Here is a 20,174-nt window from a genome sequence, read left to right as displayed (position 1 = left end):
GTACATTCTATGTTATACTTTGTAACTGTATCTTTTCCCTTAACGTTGATGTTACTCTTATTCTTTACCTTCGTCTGACCTTTACTTCCATCTCCTATTTCTTTTATCTTCAGGCTTATGTTATTTTCACCAGATTTCCTCTCCCACCCCCACCCACAACCCTCCCCATCTTACTGGTTTAAAGTCCCATCCACTTGTAATCCTACTTGCTCCCAGGATTTGGCCACTAGTGTGACTGCATGTACATACTCCATCATTTCTACTCATGCTGCTCTAGCTTTACTCATTATTGCAAGGTGGCCTTCTCCTCCAAATAAGGCCTGTCTTCCAGTGCCTGATTATTGAGTGGGCACAGAACAGCCCCAATCATTTTTTAGGTAAATTCTGAAATACAGCTTTAAGGCCAGGTAGCAGCCCTTTAGGCACTCTAGTGCCATAAATCCCTCCCCTGTGATTTCAATTCATACTGATGCACTTTCAAAATAGGGCAATTAGTTGACCTCATCTGACCAGGCCAGATCACTTCAGTGGGATGCAGGTGCATGGGCACCTGAAGTGCGTCGGCAGTTCACATTGATTACATTATCAGCCGCAGAAAGTTGAGTGTGTCACTTTAAGTGTGGAAAGGAGGAGTGACTGACAGGAAATGCATGTTAGATATAGTGGGACCAAAAATCCTTGGCCCATCCAGCACATTTCCGCTTTAACTTTGGTGGGAGTGTGGCATAAGTGCCAGAGAATTGGCTGGGACCCAGAAAGGTCAGATCCGAGGTTGCGCTAGGGCTACTGCAGAACTGTATAAGGGACAAAGCCTCCGCCCACCTCTTACTAGTCAAGTCAGGGGGCGTACCTACGAACTTGGCCTCTCAGAAGATCAGTGCATCATCAGAGGCCATTACGCCCTGCAGGAAGAGTCGTACGGGTCTTCTGATTGACAACTTTGGGTTCCTCTTTGTAGGGTCCAGGCCAGAGGATGATGGCTTGAACCTCCAAAGATTTACGGATAGATAAAATTTTTGTTTTGTTTATTGTTTACAAAAGGGGTTGCTGGGCTCAAAACTGTTTCTAGAGCGGGGGGAGGGGCAACACACCTCCCCTCACCCAGGCTGGACATCAAGGCCATATTTTACAGCATCCCCAGGCAGGCAGGCGCCCAAGCTGCACTGTACTTAATTTAATTTAAGTGACCTCCCACTGACCGACGGAGAGCAGTGGAGGTCCCCGACAGATATGGATTTTGAAGTAAAGTTGAGTTCCCAAGCTAATAGAACAATTGGAGGAGGAACATGATTCATTGTAAAGGATGACATGTGCAATTCTGACAATAAAGCAACAAAAAAAGGAGATAGAATGAACAACAGAGAATAATCTTGAACGAACGAGATGGTGAAAAAGACATGGCAATATCAACAAAATTAAAAGTTTGATGCAGAAAATTAACAAAAAATTGATATGATGCTGTCTCCATCTCTCTATTTTTTGATAGTTCATGGACAGACTGAAGTTGCTGTTGACCCCTCCTAAGCACCAGCCTGACTTAATGTACTTGCGTCATGTTCCACTGCGCCGTGTCCACCTCTTCACGTTAATTCAGGTCTTGTGTCTGGTTCTGCTATGGGTTCTCAAATCAACAGTTGCTGCAATCATCTTTCCAATTATGGTAAGTTTCAACTTTGTGTTTTACAGATATTCTCACCCTAAACAAGCAATAACCCACTCCCATCTGTGATGCTTATAAAATTAGCCAACAGAACCAGAAATAGTATTTTTGACTACAGAGATGGATTTTTTTTTTAAATTCACGCTTCCCTTCCATTTAAAAAAGTAATTACTTTCTTCTTTTCCCCTTTCCCGTTTATAACAGGCAGTATCCCTAGTCGAGAGAGTAGACAGATGACCTGCTTACAGGCTCTGGCAATTTCAATCTATAATCCAATGCTAGGAGTTGTGCTGTAAGTGTTCAGGGTGATGGCTTTACCACCTTTCCTGTGGGAAAGAACCTGACAGAACCTGATCACAGATTCCAGATGTTGGCATAGGTGAAACTGAATTCGTTGAGTGGGAAATCTCATCAATGATCTTCCATCCTGCTACTTCATAGCATAGACAGGCTGGTGGAATGGGCGGACACGTGGCAGATAAAATTCAATACAGAAAAGTGTGAAGTGATACATTTTGGTAGGAAGAACGAGGAGAGGCAATATAAACTAAAGAGTACAATTCTAAAAGGGGTGCAGGAACAAAGAGATCTGGGAGTATATGTGCACAAATTGTTGAAGGTGGCAGGGCAGGTTGAGAAAGCGGTTAGGAAAGCATAAGGGATCCTGGGCTTTATAAATGGAGGCATAGAGCACAAAAGCAAGGAAGTCATGATGAACCTTTATAAAACACTGGTTCGGCCAGAACTGGAGTATTGTGTCCAGTTCTGGGCACCGCACTTTAGGAAGGATGTGAAGGCCTTAGAGAGGGTGCAGAAGAGATTTACTAGAATGATCCCTGGGATGAGGGACTTCGGTTACGTGCATAGACTGGGGAAGCTGGGATTGTTCTCCTTAGAGCAAAGAAGGTTGAGAGGAGATTTGATCGAAGTGTTCAAAATCATGGAAGGTCTGGACAGAGTAGATAGAGAGAAACTGTTCCCATTGGCGAAGGGGTCAGGAACCAGAGGTCATAGATTTAAGGTGATTGAAAGGCGACATGAGAAAAAACTTTTTTATACAGCGAGTGGTTGTGATGTGGAATACACTACTGAGGACTGGTGGAGGCAGATTCAATCGTGGCTTTCAAAAGGCAATTGGATAAGTACTTGAAGGGAAAAAATTTGCAGGGCTACGGGGATAGTGTGGGGGAGTGGGACTAGCTGGATGGTTCCTCCTTCTGTGCTGTAACCATTCTATGATTCCATAATCCACTAAATCCACTTTACCATTACACAACCCTCTCCCAAATTATTTCTTTGCACTTTTTAAATTTCCTCAAATTTCTACCCTTTTTACCCGTCCTCTCCTGAAGCTGTTCAGATTGATGTTCTTCCTTACTCTCCTGATGACACTAAGGGTACAACAGTCTCTCTTTCTCTCTTGAAGGTTCAGGGAGTACAATCGACTTCCTAGCTTCAGGCTCTCAAATTGCTTGGACAGTCAAACTGGACAAATCATATCTGCATGAACCAGACTTGGCAGCATCAGTTTTTTGGGGGTTTTGTATTGGCAAACCTCATGCCTGACTTTGTCCATCTCTCTGTTCTGGGCTCTTGATCTGTCTCTGTCCATTCTTTCCATCTGTTTTGTGTCTCTTGGGCTACACGTCTCAATCTCTCTAGTTCTAGGGTTCAGTCTCTAGGTCCTTTCCCCCAAACTCTCCACCTCTGGGTCTTGGTGTCTTGGTCTCTCCCCTATTCCATGTCCCACTGTTCTGCTCTTTCTCTCCTCACTCATATGCAACCTCTAACACAAAATTGCTATCACTCCGCAAACACCAAGAAGTTTAACCTAATTTGTCTGATAATAATGGTCACTGTATAAATAATACAAATCAAGTCCACATGGATCAGACTGTTATAAGTGATTAACGCTGCACCAGGTTATATATTTAACTGGAATTCCTGTTCAGGTAACTGAGTTTTTTCTAGTTCCAATAGTGGCTCCTAAATTGTTTGAGAATTTTGTTATGTAAGGTGAGAGTAACAATGTAATGGCTGTCAACTGCCAACTTTTTCCTTTTGCTGAGGAGGATAAGTTTATTAGATCTTTTAATTCATATGCAGCTAGCTGTGTTGTCAGGAATGAGCAGAGTTCCCAAATACAGAGGGGCCAATTTTAATGTCCTGTATCCCCCATTTTTGGGTATGGAGAGGGCACATTTGACTGCAAAATTCAATATAAAGGAGTCCCATTAGTTTACTGCCAAATCTGATTTTAATTGAAAATTAAAGAAACAAACCATTTATTTTAATCTTATTCATTACCATGAGCTCAAAACCTTAGAACTCTTGTCAATCAATGATTTGCTACTTGTGGTCAGAATATCGAATAGCCAAATGTACAATGATGTATGGTGCCATAATCTAGGGTCAATATTCAAACCTGTAAGGGAAAATGTGGTTGAATTTATTTATTTTGTTGAATATATTTAAATAGTCACATTCTTGTTGTAAAATTTTGCCATATGCACAAAATTTTAAAAATACTATTTCCTCCAGCAGGCTGAATGAGAGATATATGGCCTGTGATATGGAACAAGCAGTGAATGTGACAAAGAGATACACCTTGGAAATTTATGTTGTAAATCAGACTACCAATTTACTATCCCTGCATAAGCTAGCTGAATGGTAGCCACAGGAGTCCTTGGAGCATATGGCACAGCTCTGCATCTAACTCTCTGTTCACAAGAATACAAGATAATTAACCCATCAGAGTTCATCTGACCTGAAATACACTATGCTCACCTCTTAGATGTTTTCTTTCAATGCTGAAAAGCCCAAATTTCTTCAATCTTTTGCTCATAACTCAGACACTAGGGATCCGCCTCGTGGCTCTTCTCTACATTGCCTCCAAATGCTTAAATGTCTTAAGAACACTATACAGTTTGATCCTGACTTCCTCTGACTTGTATTCTGTTGACCCTGAGAAGACAGATCCCTACAGTCTTTCCTGGGTAGTTGTGCCAGGATCTGCAGAAACGATCTTGGTGGGGTAGCAATTCAGGCTGCACTGGCTCTTGATTATCCTCACATGCCATCATGACATGTTGTGATTGGGTGCTTCTGAACAACACCCAGCAGAATAGTTAGTCAGGCATTCATATATGTTAATGACACCCTCCTTTACGTATTTAATGAAGCTGCTGCCTGCTTTGGTAGTTTTGGATGGGAACCTCCACCACTTTCTTCTGTCTTCTCCTGCAGGTGCTGATTCCAGTTTCAAACCTTTAAAGGACAAGAATAATAATTCCCAAGTTGTTCTTAAACATTTAGACAAAAGCCATTTTACTGGGTTCCCCAATAAGCAGCAGGAAGCACTTAAATGCACTTCCTCTCTGTTTCCCCGATGCACTGAAAAGCTGCTCCTTTCACCTTCTGTAGCAGTGTGTTGCTTGTTCCTCTCATTACACACACTATAGTCTGCAGGCTGATACATGGTGAAAGTGGAAACCCTTATGCCAATGTAAATTCTTTAGCCCATTTTACTCTTCATTCTGGAGAAGACTGCCTATAGCAAGAATGAGAGAATTTCTACCGGAGAAAGCCCCTACCTCCCAACCTCCAGACTCTCATCCCTTGAGAGGCTGTGCTAGAAATCTGTGGCAGAGACAATACAGAGGAAGCAGGAGATGGGGAAGCTGGAGCCCTGCTTTCAGATAAGGGTGTGTTTACAACTTTTCCATCCCTCTTCTTCCCATCACACTCATTGCCACCACATTAGCTAATCAGCATCCAAACTTTGCCTGGCATAACGAGGAAGGTGATCCAACAAGCACTTGGTATCCTAGCCCCCCTTTTTGTTCCTCTAGGTCTAACCGATGATTGGGGTGACAGATGATTGGGACTTGGGATCCAGAAAGAGGCCTAGGAAAGTCCTCTTGAAGTCACATCATCACTCATTCTTTCCCACCCAATAAATAGTTCAGAAATATTCATCCCATGGGATTTATATAGTGACTAAGAGGGGAATGCACTGGGTGATGCACAAAACATGTGAGCAGGAGCAGGTGGGGGTGGCAAAGGAGGAAAATAAACCAGCTGTTCAGAGTGCCAGCTCATGTCCTTTTTTCTGTTGAAGAGAGCAGTGATGTGGACCTCAGTGACCCACCTTTTAAAAGAATAATGTTTTCTGAGGAAGAGAGATTGCCGGAAGCATTCGGCTTTCACCATATGATGACTATTGGAGAATTTCAGAACCTGCATATTTCGAGTTCTGATGCATTGCATTGAAACTGTACAGCACACTGTGGAAAAGGTGGCCGTTCCATGGATATCTGCAATATTGGCCTCCATGACAGGGCCTGTAATGCTAGTCATAGCATTTCTCAGGAATGCTCATTTTGGAGGCACGCAGGCAATGGAATCTATTATTTGCTCTGCCGTGAACAGGCTAGGCGATCATATGAATAGAGGCTTCAGTCACCTCAGTTTGTTTTGAGTCTGCTTTCCATAGAACAATGGTCATGTTGAGACAGGTATGGCATTCCGTGCAGACATACCCTTGCATGTCATTATCATTGTGCATTGCAGGGAAGGCAGTTCTTGTTGCTTTGGAAGCAGAACTACATGGAGGAGAGCATCACAATGACCTGCTGTCAAAGGACTCCTCTGTGACTGCTGCAAGGAGCATCAGAGCACATCTCATCACTGAAGTCTTCTCTTCTATTTAACACAATCTACCTTGGACATCAATACCTTACCTCCTTCTCCAACTTCAAATAATGGAATATTCCTTCAATCTAGTACCCATCCTAGAGCATCCACTCTCTCTTCTCCAACATGACAATTTCAATAATCATTGCCTGATTGTATAAGCTAGCACCAAATAAGTGCACCCTTTTCCTGTATGACGCTAACCGCTACGAATAACAAAGCACAACCGACGTGCACATTCTACTTTATTACAATAATGTCCAAAGTGAACACAAGACAACCTACTTTACCTAACACTGTGCTTCTCCTGGGTGGTTACACATGTCTTTCTTTCACCTCCTCTAGTGCGTCTTCTATGTGTAACCTGAGGGCCAGTATCACAAGAGGTGATTGGCGGCTCATGTTCTGCAAAAGGGTCATGGGACTGAGGTGTTCCTTCACTCAATGCAGTTTGCTCCTGGCAGGAAGCCGCTGCTGGTTGCATTTCTGCAGCTTGTTCCAGGGTCACCTGGTGTCATGTCCTATGTTTCACTGATGTGGTGCTCTGAGGGGGAAGGACAGAGGCCTGGTATGTACTGCTGTCCTGAGAGAGGGCTGTATAGGCAGGTCAACTGGACCCTGAATCTGTGACCCCACTGATCAGCAGGATGGCTGGTCTAATGCTAGCTATCAGATCCGGAAAGCCCTGAGTGACAACAGCATGTATTGCAGTTGCAATGATCTGGAAGCCAGTACACAGAGTACAGTCTATTTTTTCCACTATTGCCACCAGAGCTGCAGGCAATACTTCTGTAGAGGTGGAGGCATCAACTGGTCCCTGGCTGCTCCTTACGTGGGGGTCTGCTTCAGATTCCAGTAAGCTGCCACACTTTCCACTGGTGTCTGCATGAAGAAAAAACTTCTTCGATATTGTGGACTCAAGAATCACATCTGTCAGTTGCCGCACATTCTTGGAAACATATCTCAGAGTCTGCATGTAGGTATGATGTTCCTTTAACATCCTTCTTTTCAGGCAAATACTTCTGAGTTCTGGGTCCCATGACTCCAAAGCCATGGGCAGCCTTCTCCCTAGCCTCCACTGGGAAGGTGGTACATCCTCATTGACATAACTGCTATCTTCTACGGCAGCCATGGGATCCAGACCTGGCATTATGGGGACATGTAGCATGGAAAATTGTGTCAATAGTCTCTTGACAGCAATTTGGCCTCATTTAAATATATTCATGAAGTTCCTGCTTATTTCGGATGGGAACTTCCATCACTTGCTCCAAAAATAGTTGGAGCAGCGAGTTGGTATAAAACTGAGTGGAGATCAGGTGGAACTGATTTCCGCCCTGTTTCCCAATCAGTTACGCCTGCCTGCACCTGAAATTAGGCCAGTAGCAAAAATGAAAATTGACTCCAGTGTGTCATTGGCAAAAGTTTGGAAGCACTTCACTTGCTCACTCTATCAACCAGAGTCTGATTCATGGTCTGGGAAAACCCATAAAAGGGAAAGTGGAGAAAAATACGAGATGATAACAAAAAAATCAGTTTCTGGTACTTAAATGTTCCCAACAAGTAGCAATTTTTCATCTTAGAAACCATAAAGCCTGTTTTGTCTCATTTCATTTCTGACTAAGTGAATTAAAGGAACTGGCCACTAATGAAATATTTTAAACTTTGCAACAGTAGAGGCCTAGAGTACCTTTCAGCTTCACAGAACTTTCCCAGTGCTCCTCTTTTGATGATTTCAAGGGTTAAAATAGAAATAAAATTGTATAAATAGGTGCCTTTTTAATATTGTTATGTGCCAACATTATTTGTGCATTAATTTCTTTTGCAGAGCAACAAGTTGACTAAATGCTTTCTATTATTCACTTACATAAATGAGAATGTTGTTTGGTTGTTTGATTAGAATTTTGTTAAATGACTTTGATTGGTGCCAGCTCCTGGCCTTGGTCGGGGTACGGAAGGCAATGGAATATTTGTTCTCCATTCATGACCTAAGTTGGCTTGATGATGCAATGCCTGAAAAAGAGAACAAAGAAGTAGAAGAAAAGAAGGCAGAAAAAGAGATCTCAGACAGTGAGAGTGAAGATGTGAGTATCTTTCTTTCCATTTTGTCTTTCTTAATGCAGAAATGTAACAAATGTGAAACTTGAGATCTTTGCAGCCATCTAGTGGCAGTTTAATCCCCCTCATTCTGTAAACAGGTGGTGATTGAATTGAGTGATGATTTCCTTTCAACAGATGTATTTTAGTATTACTTCTTCCAAGTAGTATCAAGCATTACATTAGAACCCGATTTAAATAATGGTTCTTCTCTAATGTCTGAGAACAGTTGAGCCATATGCTGCATCCTGAGCTGACAACATACTAGCTGTAGTACAAATATGACAATTTAACGGCATCTTGTACCATGATATCATGTAAATACCCTCTTCCCCAAAACACATAACAGTACTAATTACTTGCAAAACAACCATGTCAACACCTGAATCATTTGTAGAAGTAAATGGCCCTACACGATTCCAGAACTTAAAAGGGAATTTTAACCTGTTTCGGAAGTTGAAAATTTTATAGCCAATTCACCAGCAAAATCTCCTTGCTAAATGCTCTGAATGATATATGCTATTTAGCAATCTCTTTGCTAAATGTCCTGAAATGTTGTGAAAAATTTCAGGCTGTAACACTACAATTGTGTTCAATAGTGTAGAGGCAGTGGGGGACATGCTGTTCTACAGCCAGTTTGTTCAGTGAAGATGACTGCAGTCATCTTGTGCTCCCAAGCTGTACTGGAAAACTTTGTGCAGAGTTTTGACTCCTGTGAAAACAGATATTAATTACTTTTGTAAGACAAAATTCTGTGGAAAGTTTTATGTTACAGCTGTAGAGGTTTTTAGAACACTTACCTGTAGGATAACATGACAGTCATTTGCGACATGAACCCCAAATTTAACTCGGGGTACGCTCGGGGCGGGGCATGAAGGAAACCCCCACCAACATCTGAGCATGAGCACCGGGCCATTTTATCTCCCAGGCCTCATTTACATTTCTCTGTACTCTTATCCCATCTGAAGCCAGCGGGAATGACTTAAGAGCCAGTGAGTGGGAGCAGGAAATCGGGCAGGAGGCTGACACCGCCAGGGAGTCAAGGGAATGATCCCCACAAGATAAGTGGGGGGGGAGCGGTGGTCCAGGCCAATTGAGGCCGGAGAAGAGGGCAGGGAATGCCTGGGGGAGAGGAGGCCTAACGTTTCCTTGTTGGGCCAGAAGGAACACTCTTGCTCCTCCTGGTCCACAAGGAATTTTAAGAAAATGTAAAAAAAAAAATTACCTGGGCCTCTTTTGGCCCAATGCTGATTGCTGGCAACTTTTGTCGCACCGTGCAGGCCTCCCAATCCCAGGAGTTAGTATTGCATCACAGTGCTGATAACATTATCAGGCCACAACTTTCCCATTTTCATCAGGCCCCCACCTGCCTGGGGCAGGCAGCATCCAGCCTGCTGAAATCCCAGCAATTAAAACGGTGTGAGGCGAGAACATGGCGTAAAGCCCCCTCCCGACCCCGCTATTTTAACTACCCACCCCATTTGCACCAGACAGTCTGGATTCAAATCTGGGCTAAAGCTGCAGCACATCTAGCAGAAGATATTATAAACGCGAGCAATAAACCCTGAGTAACTACTGATATTTTTTATTTTATCCAAATAGGTTTTTATAATTTTCAACATTTTAAGTGAGCAAAATTAAGCTCACAATGGAGATGAGCTCTTAAAACCTGGATTGCATGGACCTGTTGGCCGAATGGCCTGTTTCTGTGCTGAACATTCTACGTATGTAATTCCATATATGTATGCATGTCAGACAGACAGCACAATTCCACAATTGAGCTCAGTCTGAAGTGCTACTGTCCCTTGTGTTTGACACTCACTGATGCCAGATTTTATTTCACAGCATGTTACTGAGAAACAAAATACCCTGTAGTAGAGTGTTTTATAGTATAATCTCAATCATTCCTGATAAGGCTCACTCATTTGGCTAGAAAATGAAACCTATTTGATACCTCTCTTAAAAAAATAAACACGGCTTCATGTGTTTAAATAGGTTTGCAATCTGCCTCACTGTTTTATCGTAAATCTGACTCCCAGCATATCCTCAAAGTTGACAGCTTTGGCTTTAGCAAGAGGAGCTACCCATCTAGTGAGTGGAAAGAGCAGCCGGGTAGCTCAGTTTCACATCGACAGTTTGATTGCATTCAGCTTGCAGCCAACTTAGTCACATGCAGACATCAGCCAGCCAGGTCACATTCAATCAGTACAGCCATATACAACCAACAGGCACATGCAGCCAATCTAGTCTGAGAGATGCAGTCAGTCCAATCAAAGACAGAGCCAACCCAGTTGCATACAACCTGTCCTGCTACTTGCAGCCAGTCCAGACAAACACACTTGACCGAGTCACACATATCCACAGATAGCCTGATTCAGCCACTAGCCAATTGAATAAAGTGCAGACAGCAGATGGTCCAGTTGCACGCAGATTTAGACAGCTGACAACCCAGTCACACACAATCAGCAGCCAACCCACTTGCACACAGACACAAATGCAAATAGGCACTTTAAGTTCAGTCACATGCACACTCAACAGCCAATCTATTCACAGATACGAAATTGCTGGCCTGGTCAAATCCAGAGAGCAGCCAATCTGCTCACAGACAGCTTGGTTAGATCCATATAGATAGCTGCCCAAACAGACAGCAGCCAACCACAGAGAGCCGAACATTCCAACCTCCCTCCATTACTGAGGTGACTTTCAAGATTAAGTCAATTTAGACGACATCATCTAAATTATTCTCTATTTTTCTGTTGTCCATAAGAAAATCTTTGATGTGATAATAAAAGTTTAAGTAACTTTAAATGAAGAGCAAGTTTGTAAAGGGCTCCTTAAAAATGTGTCAAATAAATATAAATCAACTTATGGATATGATTCATGTTATAATTGTAAAGTTGATTTATGTTACTCAATCATAACTCAGCTCAGGAAGTTGAACCCAGAGATTAGTTAAGAGCCTTTAACTCCAAATGCAGTATCTTTTATTTAATTTACTGTATCCTATTTGTAATTTATAAGTTTAAAAAAATACATGAGTGTGCCCTTAATCAGTAAGTCTAGTGCTAAAATACTTGACTTCACCAGAGATCAGACCAACATTTTCCTTTGAAGGTACAACTTTGTTTTAAATCCAGTCCCACAAGGTCTTTCTCCAATTTTGTACAGGGGCCAAGTCACCTACTATTCCAAAATCATCCTCTACTGCAAGAGCAACCCTATGCTCCTATTTTGTAAAGCTAACCACTTCCTTAAATCGTGGCTTTCAATATGAAATGCGAAAGGCTCATGGAATTTTTTGACTCTGAGATCAAGACCATCTGTGCAGCTAACTCTGCTTCTTTCTCCCTATCCTCTTCCCTCCATCCAAGAACTCAACACAGTCTTCCAACCATTCCAGCTGAAACCCCTCATCATTTTCCAATTTCCCCCTCATTTGCCCCCATTATCCCAAAACTTCCTGCTCGCTTGATCCCCTGCCCACTCAACTTCTGATCACTCAACTACCACTCCTGGCCCCCATATTATCTGACCTTATTAACGGTTCCCTTTGCACAGGCACCATCGCTCGTCTCTTCATCAACCCATCCATTCTCTCTCAATTATAGTCCCACCTCTAATTTCCCTTTCTTCTGTAAGGTTGTAGTGTGTTGTCGCCTCCCACCTCCATGCCAATCCCTCCAGAAATTTCCTGTTCAAATTCTGACCAAGTTACACCACTGAGACTGCCTTGGACTTGGTCATCAATGATATCCTCTGTGACATAAACTGTAATGTGCTATCCCTCATCTTCCTCAATCTTACTGTAGTATTCAACAGAGTTGATCATGCTGTCCTCTTCTAATATCTCTCCTGTATTGTCCACTCATGCCAATGTGCAGCCAGTGCATTTTTAGTATTGATATCTCTTTCCTCCTATGCACCGTCACCTCAGGACTCCCCCAAGGATTCATCCTTTTCCATTTATTTTTCTTCATCCATCTGCAGTCCTTTAATGACTTCATACACAGGCATGGGGTTAGGTTCCATAAATATGCTGATGATACATAGCTCTATCTTTCCACCACTTCTCTTAACTCCATAACCATTTTACATCGAGTTACATCGAAACTACAACACAGAACCAGGCCATTCAGCCAAACTGATCTATGCTGTCGTTTATGTTCCATACGAGCCTCCTCCCAACCCTATCAGCATACTTCTATTCCTTTCTCCCTCTTGTGCTTATCTAGCTTCCCCTTAAATGCATCTATGCTATTTGCCTCAACTACTCCTTGTAGTAGTGCGTTCCACAATCCTACCACTCTTTGGGTAAAGAAGTTTCTCCTGAATTCCCGATTGGATTTATTAGCAACTATTTTTATATTTATGAACTCTTATTTTGGACTCCTCCACAAGTGGAAACATTTTCTCTATCTCTACCCTATCAAACCCTATTATTATCTTAAAGACCTCTATCAAGTCACCCATCAGCCTTCTCTTTTCTAGACAAAAGAGCCGCAGCCTGTTTAGCCTTTCCTGATAAGTATATCCTCTCAGTTCTGGTATCATCCTTGTGAATCTTTACTGCACCCTCTCCAATGCCTCTATATCCTTTTTATAATATGGAGACCAGAACTGTGCATAATACTCCAAGTGTGGTCTAACCAAGGTTCTATACAAGTTTAACATAACTTTGTTTTTCAAGCCTACCCCTCTAGAAATGAACCCTGGTGCTTGATTTACCTTTTTTATGGCCTTATTAACCTGCATCACTACTTTTTGTGATTTATATATCTGTACCCCTAGATCTCTCTGCTCCTCTATCCCATTTAGACTCTTATTATCCAAGCAGTATGTTGCCTCCTTACTCTTGCTACCAAAATGCACCACCTCACATTTATCAATATTGAAATTCATTTGCCAATTATACACCCATTCTGCAAGTTTATTAATGTCTTCTTGCATTTTGATGTATTCTCCCTTTGTATTAACTATGCCCCCCCAATTTGGTGTCATTGGCAAATTTTGAAATTGTACTTCTGATTCCTGAATCCAAATCGTTAATGTAAATTGTTGAACAACAGTGGTCCCAGCACCGATCCCTGTTGTAATAAATTGGATAGCCAGGTAGTGAAGGATAGAATACTAGAGCCTAGTTTTCAGTTGCTTCCAAGCCTTTATTCTCAGAGATCTCCATTACACACCCAGCACCCCCTAGATAAGCTCCATCCTATACATGGATACAGGAGAGGCCCCAATTGATACCCACCACCTGAATATAATTAACACTAATTGATATAAATCACATGGCTGCAATGAACATCTGTGGAACCCCTCGTCCCACCTTTTGCTAGTCTGAGTAGCCATCCTTAACCCCTATTCTCTGTTTTCCGTTTTGTAGCCAGCTTGCTATCCATTCTGCTACCTGTCCCCTGACTCCACATGCTCTGACCTTAGCCATGAGTCTACAAGTGCGGTAACTTATCGAAGGCCTTTTGAAAATCCAAAATTTTATATCTACTGCATTACCCTTGTCTACTCTTTCTGTTACTTCATCAAAGAATTCAGTAAGGTTGGTCAAGCATGACTTTCCCTTCTGAAATCCGTGCTGACTATTCTTTATTGTATTTTTTTTCTCTAGGTGTCTTTCTATTACATCTTTGAATAAAGATTCCATTTTCTTTCCAATCACCAACGGTAAACTAATTGGTCCATAGTTCCCTGGACTTCTATCTCCCTATAAGAATAACATTAGTTATCTGCCAGTCCTCTGGCATTATTCCCTTTTCTAGTGAATTTTTATATATATATATATATATATATATATATATATAAAATAGTGCCTCTGCTATCTCCTCCCTAACTTCTTTTAATATTTGCAGATGCAATCCATCTGGACCAGGGGGCTTATCCTCCCTAAGCTTGATTAGTTTTATCTATTATCTCTCCTCTTTCTATCTTAAATGTTTTAATATCTTTTTTGACCTCTTCTTCTAATATCCTGCCCACCTTGTTAGTCTCCCTGGTTAATAGGGAGACAAAGTAACTATTCAATATTTCTACCATTTTGCTGTCGTTACCTGTGGGTTTATTGTGTGCATCCCTTAGTGGCCCTATCCCTATTCTGATTTTTCTTTTGTTATTTATGTGTTTGTAGAATACTTAACTATTTATTTTTATATTCCTTGATAATTTAATCTCATAGTTCCTCTTTTCTTTCTTAATTGTTTTTTGACTTCTTTCCTAACCTTCTTTCCTATTCCCTTTTGTGACCCTCTCTTTTATTGTCTATGTACTTAGAGTATGCCTTTTTCTTTAGTTTCAACTTTACCCTTATCTCTTTATTCATGCATGGTGTTTCATTATTGGCTAGTTTGTTCTTGCTTTTTAGAGGAATATATTTCTCCTGAACACTCTCGATCACCATTTTAAATATTACCCATTGCTGTTCTCTCTCTTTGTCTGTCAAAGTTTTTTTCCAGTTTACCTTCCTCAGTTCCATTCTCAACCCCTTAAAATGAGCTTTTTTCCAATCTATTACTTTGGTCTTTGTCTTACTTATGTCTTTCTCAATCATTATTTTAAACCTTATTATGTTGTGATTGCTATTGCCTAGATGTTCTCTCTATGCTTATTTCTCTTATCTTCTGGTTCATTTCCCATCACTAGATCTAGCAGTGATTCCTCTCTTGTTGGGCTTCTCACATACTGAGTAAGAAAGAAGTTCTGTACACACTGTAAAAACTCCATCTCCTTTTCTCTGTCCCTACCCCTTCTTGTCAGTTTATTTGTGGGTAGTTTAAATCTCCCATGGTTATTATTCAATGTTTTTTACTCATTTCATAGATTTGACTACATATTTCATCCTCCACTTCCCTTCCACTATGAGGTGGTCTAATAACGTGATCGCTCCCTTCCTATCCGTTGTCTCAATCCAAGTGATTCTCTTTCTATCTTAATGTTACGTATGTCCCTTTTGTCTATTGCCATTATGTGCCTCTAATTAGTACAGCTACCCCACCCCCTCTTCCTCCTTCCCTATCCTTTCTAAATACATTATATCCTGAAATAGTTAACTGCCAGTCCTGTACCTTATGTAACCATGTTTCAGTTATCCCTACTACATTTGGCTCCTCGCAATGAACTATTGCCTCCAGTTCTCCCATTTTGTTTTGGTTGCTGTGCACATAGCTGTACAGGCAATTTAATTTGTTTTTAGTAATTGTTCCCCTCCCTTTGTTTTTAACAGTCATTTTGTACTTATGTTCCATAACTGTATTTGCTCCCTGGCTGTTTATGTTACCCTTATTCCGTAACTTCGTCTGACCTTTACTCTCATTTCCTCTTTCTTTTTTCTTCAGACTTATTGGGGGTTAAATTGGATAATCCCCAAAAACAGGCGCTGGGATCGCGGTACATAATGAACCCGCGCCCGTTCGTTTCGATGCAGACAACACGTAACATTCGTGCTGCCTGCTGTTTTAAATGATTGCTGCTTGCAGCCAGCGCTGTTCATTAGCTGCACACATCAGCAGGGGGCCCCGATATCACGAGTGGCTCATGCTTCTTAAAGGTAGCCTGCACCTCTTATAGAGGAGGTGCATGATGACTGCAAGAAATAGTGGGAGTCATTTCAAAACTGAATCTGATACTTTGAGGAATGGCTGCATATGCAAGAGAGCGTGCATGAAGATTTTCTGATAATGCACTGGTGGCCTTGGTGCAGGAGGTGGAGAGAAGGAGGGACATCCTGTATCCGGAGGGGGGGTGTGGCAAGATGCCCTCCAGACATATGCTCAAGAGGCAATGGGAGGAAGTAGTAGAGGAGGTAAATGCCAGGAGCATAGTTCCAAGAACATGGATGCAGTGCAGGAAGAAGTTCAATGATTTAACACGAGTTGTCAAGGTGAGTGAGTTCAAGTTTCAAGTGGCCTATCATACCAGCTGCACCACTAGCATCATTCACTGCTCAATGCACTACACCTCCATCACCCACCGACCAACAATCTCTTTCAATTAGTACTCAACCGTTCAAATCATATGCTTTATCTCATTCTCACACATTGCCACTGTTGCAAGCCTCACACCCACAACTCACAGTTCACACACACTGGCAGCTATTCAACCACGACAGCCACATCACCCAAACATCTGGCAGGACACTCACTGACATACTTCCCTCTTTCTTGCAGGAGAAGATGGTGTGTAACAGGAGGCAGCAAAAAAGAACTGGAGGAGGACAAGCGCGCCTACACGTCTTAACTCTCATGGAGGAGACGGGGCTGGCCATCATTGGCAGGGCCATCGGTGAAGCCGTGGCCACTGGTGGTGCTGGAGGGATTGATGATGATGATCTCTGCATACCTAATCCTCCTTCTCTCTTCCCATTTCTCCCTCACCCCACACTCTTTTCTGACTCGTGCTGCAGATGGTGTAAGCACGCACTTCTTACTTTCTCCTCTCCCTGCACCACACCTCAATCCGTGTTCCTTTGTCATTTCTGATACCCAAGAACTGGAACCTGCCCAGTCAGAGGAGGTAGAAGAAGATGACAGTGATGATGAAGAAATACCGTCAGTCGATCTTACACTCGCAGCCACCAGCTGACAGATACTGACACTGCGTGTACTTTAGAGGCTAGAATAGAGGAGGGATCTACATGTGGTGAGACACTGGGCACAAGTGCACAGGAGCCAGGGCAGGGGGAAAGGATACCGCAGGTGCCAGCTCACTGATGGGCAAGGTTGCACACCAGTTCTGTTGCAGAGGATTGAGATAATAACTTTGATGGGCCAGGCTACAGAAGAAGGCTGATGGGTGTACACAACCAAATTCTTGGTGCAATGGAAAGCCTGCCAGAAAGCCTACGCACAATGTCAAGGGGCATGGAGTAGTCCAGCTCCAACTTGGCACAGGGCATTGCGCAGAGCTTGGAGCCCATCCTTTCCCATGTGGAACAGGTGGCCACCTCCATCAGCACATCTGTGGAACCCACCATGATACAGCGTCTGATGACCGATGTCACAGCTTCCATTGCAGCACAGACATCTTCCATCAAAGGTCAGATTATTGCATTGGGAGCTCAAACTGCTGCCTTGGAAGCTCAGACTGCTGCTATTGTGGCTCTGGGTACCACTGTTCAAAGGGGCTTCCAGGGCATCATATCTGTCCAGCAAACCGTTCTCCAGCAGATCACCAGGATTGCTGAGGCATCACTCCAGGAGCGTGGCAGTGGTATCGTAGAAGATGAACGTGCTGTCCTCTCTCAGGATGACAGCATTTCTGCTCCCGTCCCTGCCACTCCGCCAGTGCCCCTGCTGTTGCCTGTCAGCCAGCCAGCCCAGAGTGCTGCAGCCCAGGCTGAGATGGTGCAGTTTGCCGGGCCCTCTCAGCCCAGAGCTGCTTGAGGTCATCCTCCAAGACCATCTGCAGTCTCCTCAATTGAAGGTCAGCAGCCTACCATCACCCATGCTCCAGCCACTGGGGATGCACTTTGTAGGAGCATTAGGAAAGGTAAAGGCACACGAAAGACTGGCATTAAGAGAATGCACAAGGCTGAACAGTCTCATTTTGTTTGTATAATTTCATGTATTCATTTATAATTGTGGATTTGAATTTGCATTTGGTGGTGATTTTTATTTCTGCAATGAGCTGAGGGAGGAACCAATGTGTAATCATAAGGAGGACGATTTGATGGTTATGTGAGAGAGGAAAGGTAAGGAGTGTGGGACTGTTGGTGAATGGGGAGGTGTCACTGAGGTTACTGGTATCGTTCATTAATAATCTGATCACGCAAAGTCCTGACAGAAAGGACCTGTCCACGTTGTAGCCTCCCTTCCTCTTCCTCCACATCCTGCTGCACTTCCTCCTCCTCCTATTCTCCTTCCTCCTCCTCCCTCTGCCTCTTCCTCTTGCTCAGGTTCTCGCCTGATAGGCGGTGGCAAGGGCTGTTCCCTCATAATGGCGAGATTGTGCAGCATGCAGCTTACAACGATAAATCTTGATACCCGCTTAGGTGAGTACAGCAGGGCTCTTCCAGAGGGGTCCAGGCAGCGGAAGTGTTGCTATGGTGTGCTCTATGATGTTCCTTGTGGCAGTATGGCTCTCGTTGTAGGCCTGCTGTGCACGTGTACGTGGGTTCCTGACCGGAGTCATGAGCCATTTAATGAGGGGATAACCCTTGTCGCCCAGTAGCCAGCCTTTGACTTGCCATGCTGATTGAAATACAGGTGGAACAGAGGACTGCCACAGGATGAAGGAATCATGACTGCAGCTAGGATAGTGGGCATGGACCTGCATGATGCGATGCGTGTGGTCGCACACCAGCTGCACATTGTGGAAGTGGGATCCCTTTATGTGAATATGGCCGAGGTCAGATGAGGAGCACGCATGGCAATATGCATGTAGTCAATGAAATCCTGCACCATGGGGAAGTCTGCAATGCGAACAAAACCTCGTGCTCGCTCCTCCTGCTTGCCTCTGGGAAGAGGGAATGAGATGAATCTGTTTCTCATTGCATACAAAGCTTCAGTGACCTTCCTTATACAGCAGTGAACTGGAAACTGCGAGATGTTGCTTATATCTCCAGCAGCAGTCTGAAAAGAACTAGAGCCATAAAAATTAAGATCCACGGTCACCTTGACAGCCTTGACAATGCTGTCCTTGCCCTGCTTTGAGGCTACCTACAGTTGTAGCTGCAACGGTTGACAAATTTCAGTCACGACCTCTTTAGTGAACTGCAGATGTCTGATGCACTGGTCGTCGCTGAAGTTGAGGTAAGAGAATTGCTCCCTGAAGACCCTCCTTGGATATGGCCTCCTGAGTGCCCTGCGCCTCCTCTTCCTCCCTCTTCTAGCAGCTTTTCCTGCTTTGTGTGGCCTCTCTTCATTGTCCCAGTCATGTTCATTTCCCAGAGGAAGCTCTAACAGGCCACCCATGTCTGGAAACAACTTTTTTCAGCATTATATTTTAAATGCCACTAAAAGTACTGCAAGACCAGCCAGACCGCTCTCTACAGAGTATTGCAACTTTTGCCAAGTATAGGAAACTTCCAATGACACGTACAATTGCATCAGCAGCCAGAAGAAATAATCCAGCAACTAACCTGTAAGTACTTCATGATTCCTTTAAATAACGCTGGCGTGGGATCCTTCACACCGTTTAAGTCCTGTTCAGCTGTGCGAGGTTAAGACAGGGCGTTGGCTGGAGTGTGGCGTTCTAAAATTTCACTGGTTGCTTCAAATCAGCGTTGCACACTGATTCACATTATCATCTCCCCACTCTACATGCTGCCTGCGATCGTTAGGTGCGAGCACGCAAACCCCCTTTACCAAGATGGCGGCCTGCACACCTCCCGTCGGAAGTGTGCGTGCACATCTCAGACCCCATTTTGGGGACTCAGGTGTCTGCTAAACGGCCCAATTTCACCCTCATGTTATCTTCCTCAGATCCCTCTGCCCATCTTACTAATTCAAAGTCCTATTGACAGCCCTATTTATCCTTTCCGCTAGGACAGTGTTCCCGTTCCGGTTCAGGTGGAGCCTGTCCCAGCGATACAGCTCCTTCCTGTCCCAGTACTGGTGCTGGTGTCCCATGAAATGGAACTCAAGATTACCACCCGTGAGGTCCTGCTTTTTAATTTAGTTCCTAACTTCTTTTATTCTCTTAGCAGGACCTCCTCCCTTTCCTTCCCTATGATGTGGAGATGCCGGTGATGGACTGGGGTTAACAATTGTAAACAATT

At 43.4% G+C, this 20,174-nt stretch overlaps 1 protein-coding gene across 1 annotated transcript in view; it reads left to right on the top strand.

Moving 5' to 3' along the window:
* Nucleotides 1-20,174, top strand: part of LOC137332208 (electrogenic sodium bicarbonate cotransporter 1-like) — a 127,332-nt gene that overhangs the window by 93,089 nt on the left and 14,069 nt on the right. The window contains exons 19-20 of the mRNA XM_067995904.1: nt 1,487-1,660; nt 8,284-8,436. Coding sequence (XP_067852005.1) covers nt 1,487-1,660; nt 8,284-8,436 — 327 coding nt within the window. The remainder of the gene's footprint in view (nt 1-1,486; nt 1,661-8,283; nt 8,437-20,174) is intronic.

Source organism: Heptranchias perlo, chromosome 14 (genome assembly GCF_035084215.1).
Source record: "Heptranchias perlo isolate sHepPer1 chromosome 14, sHepPer1.hap1, whole genome shotgun sequence".
In the NCBI taxonomy this organism is placed as follows: Eukaryota; Metazoa; Chordata; class Chondrichthyes; order Hexanchiformes; family Hexanchidae; genus Heptranchias; species Heptranchias perlo.
The sequence above is the reverse complement of the archived record's forward strand: the minus strand, read 5'-3'. Positions and strand labels throughout refer to the sequence as shown.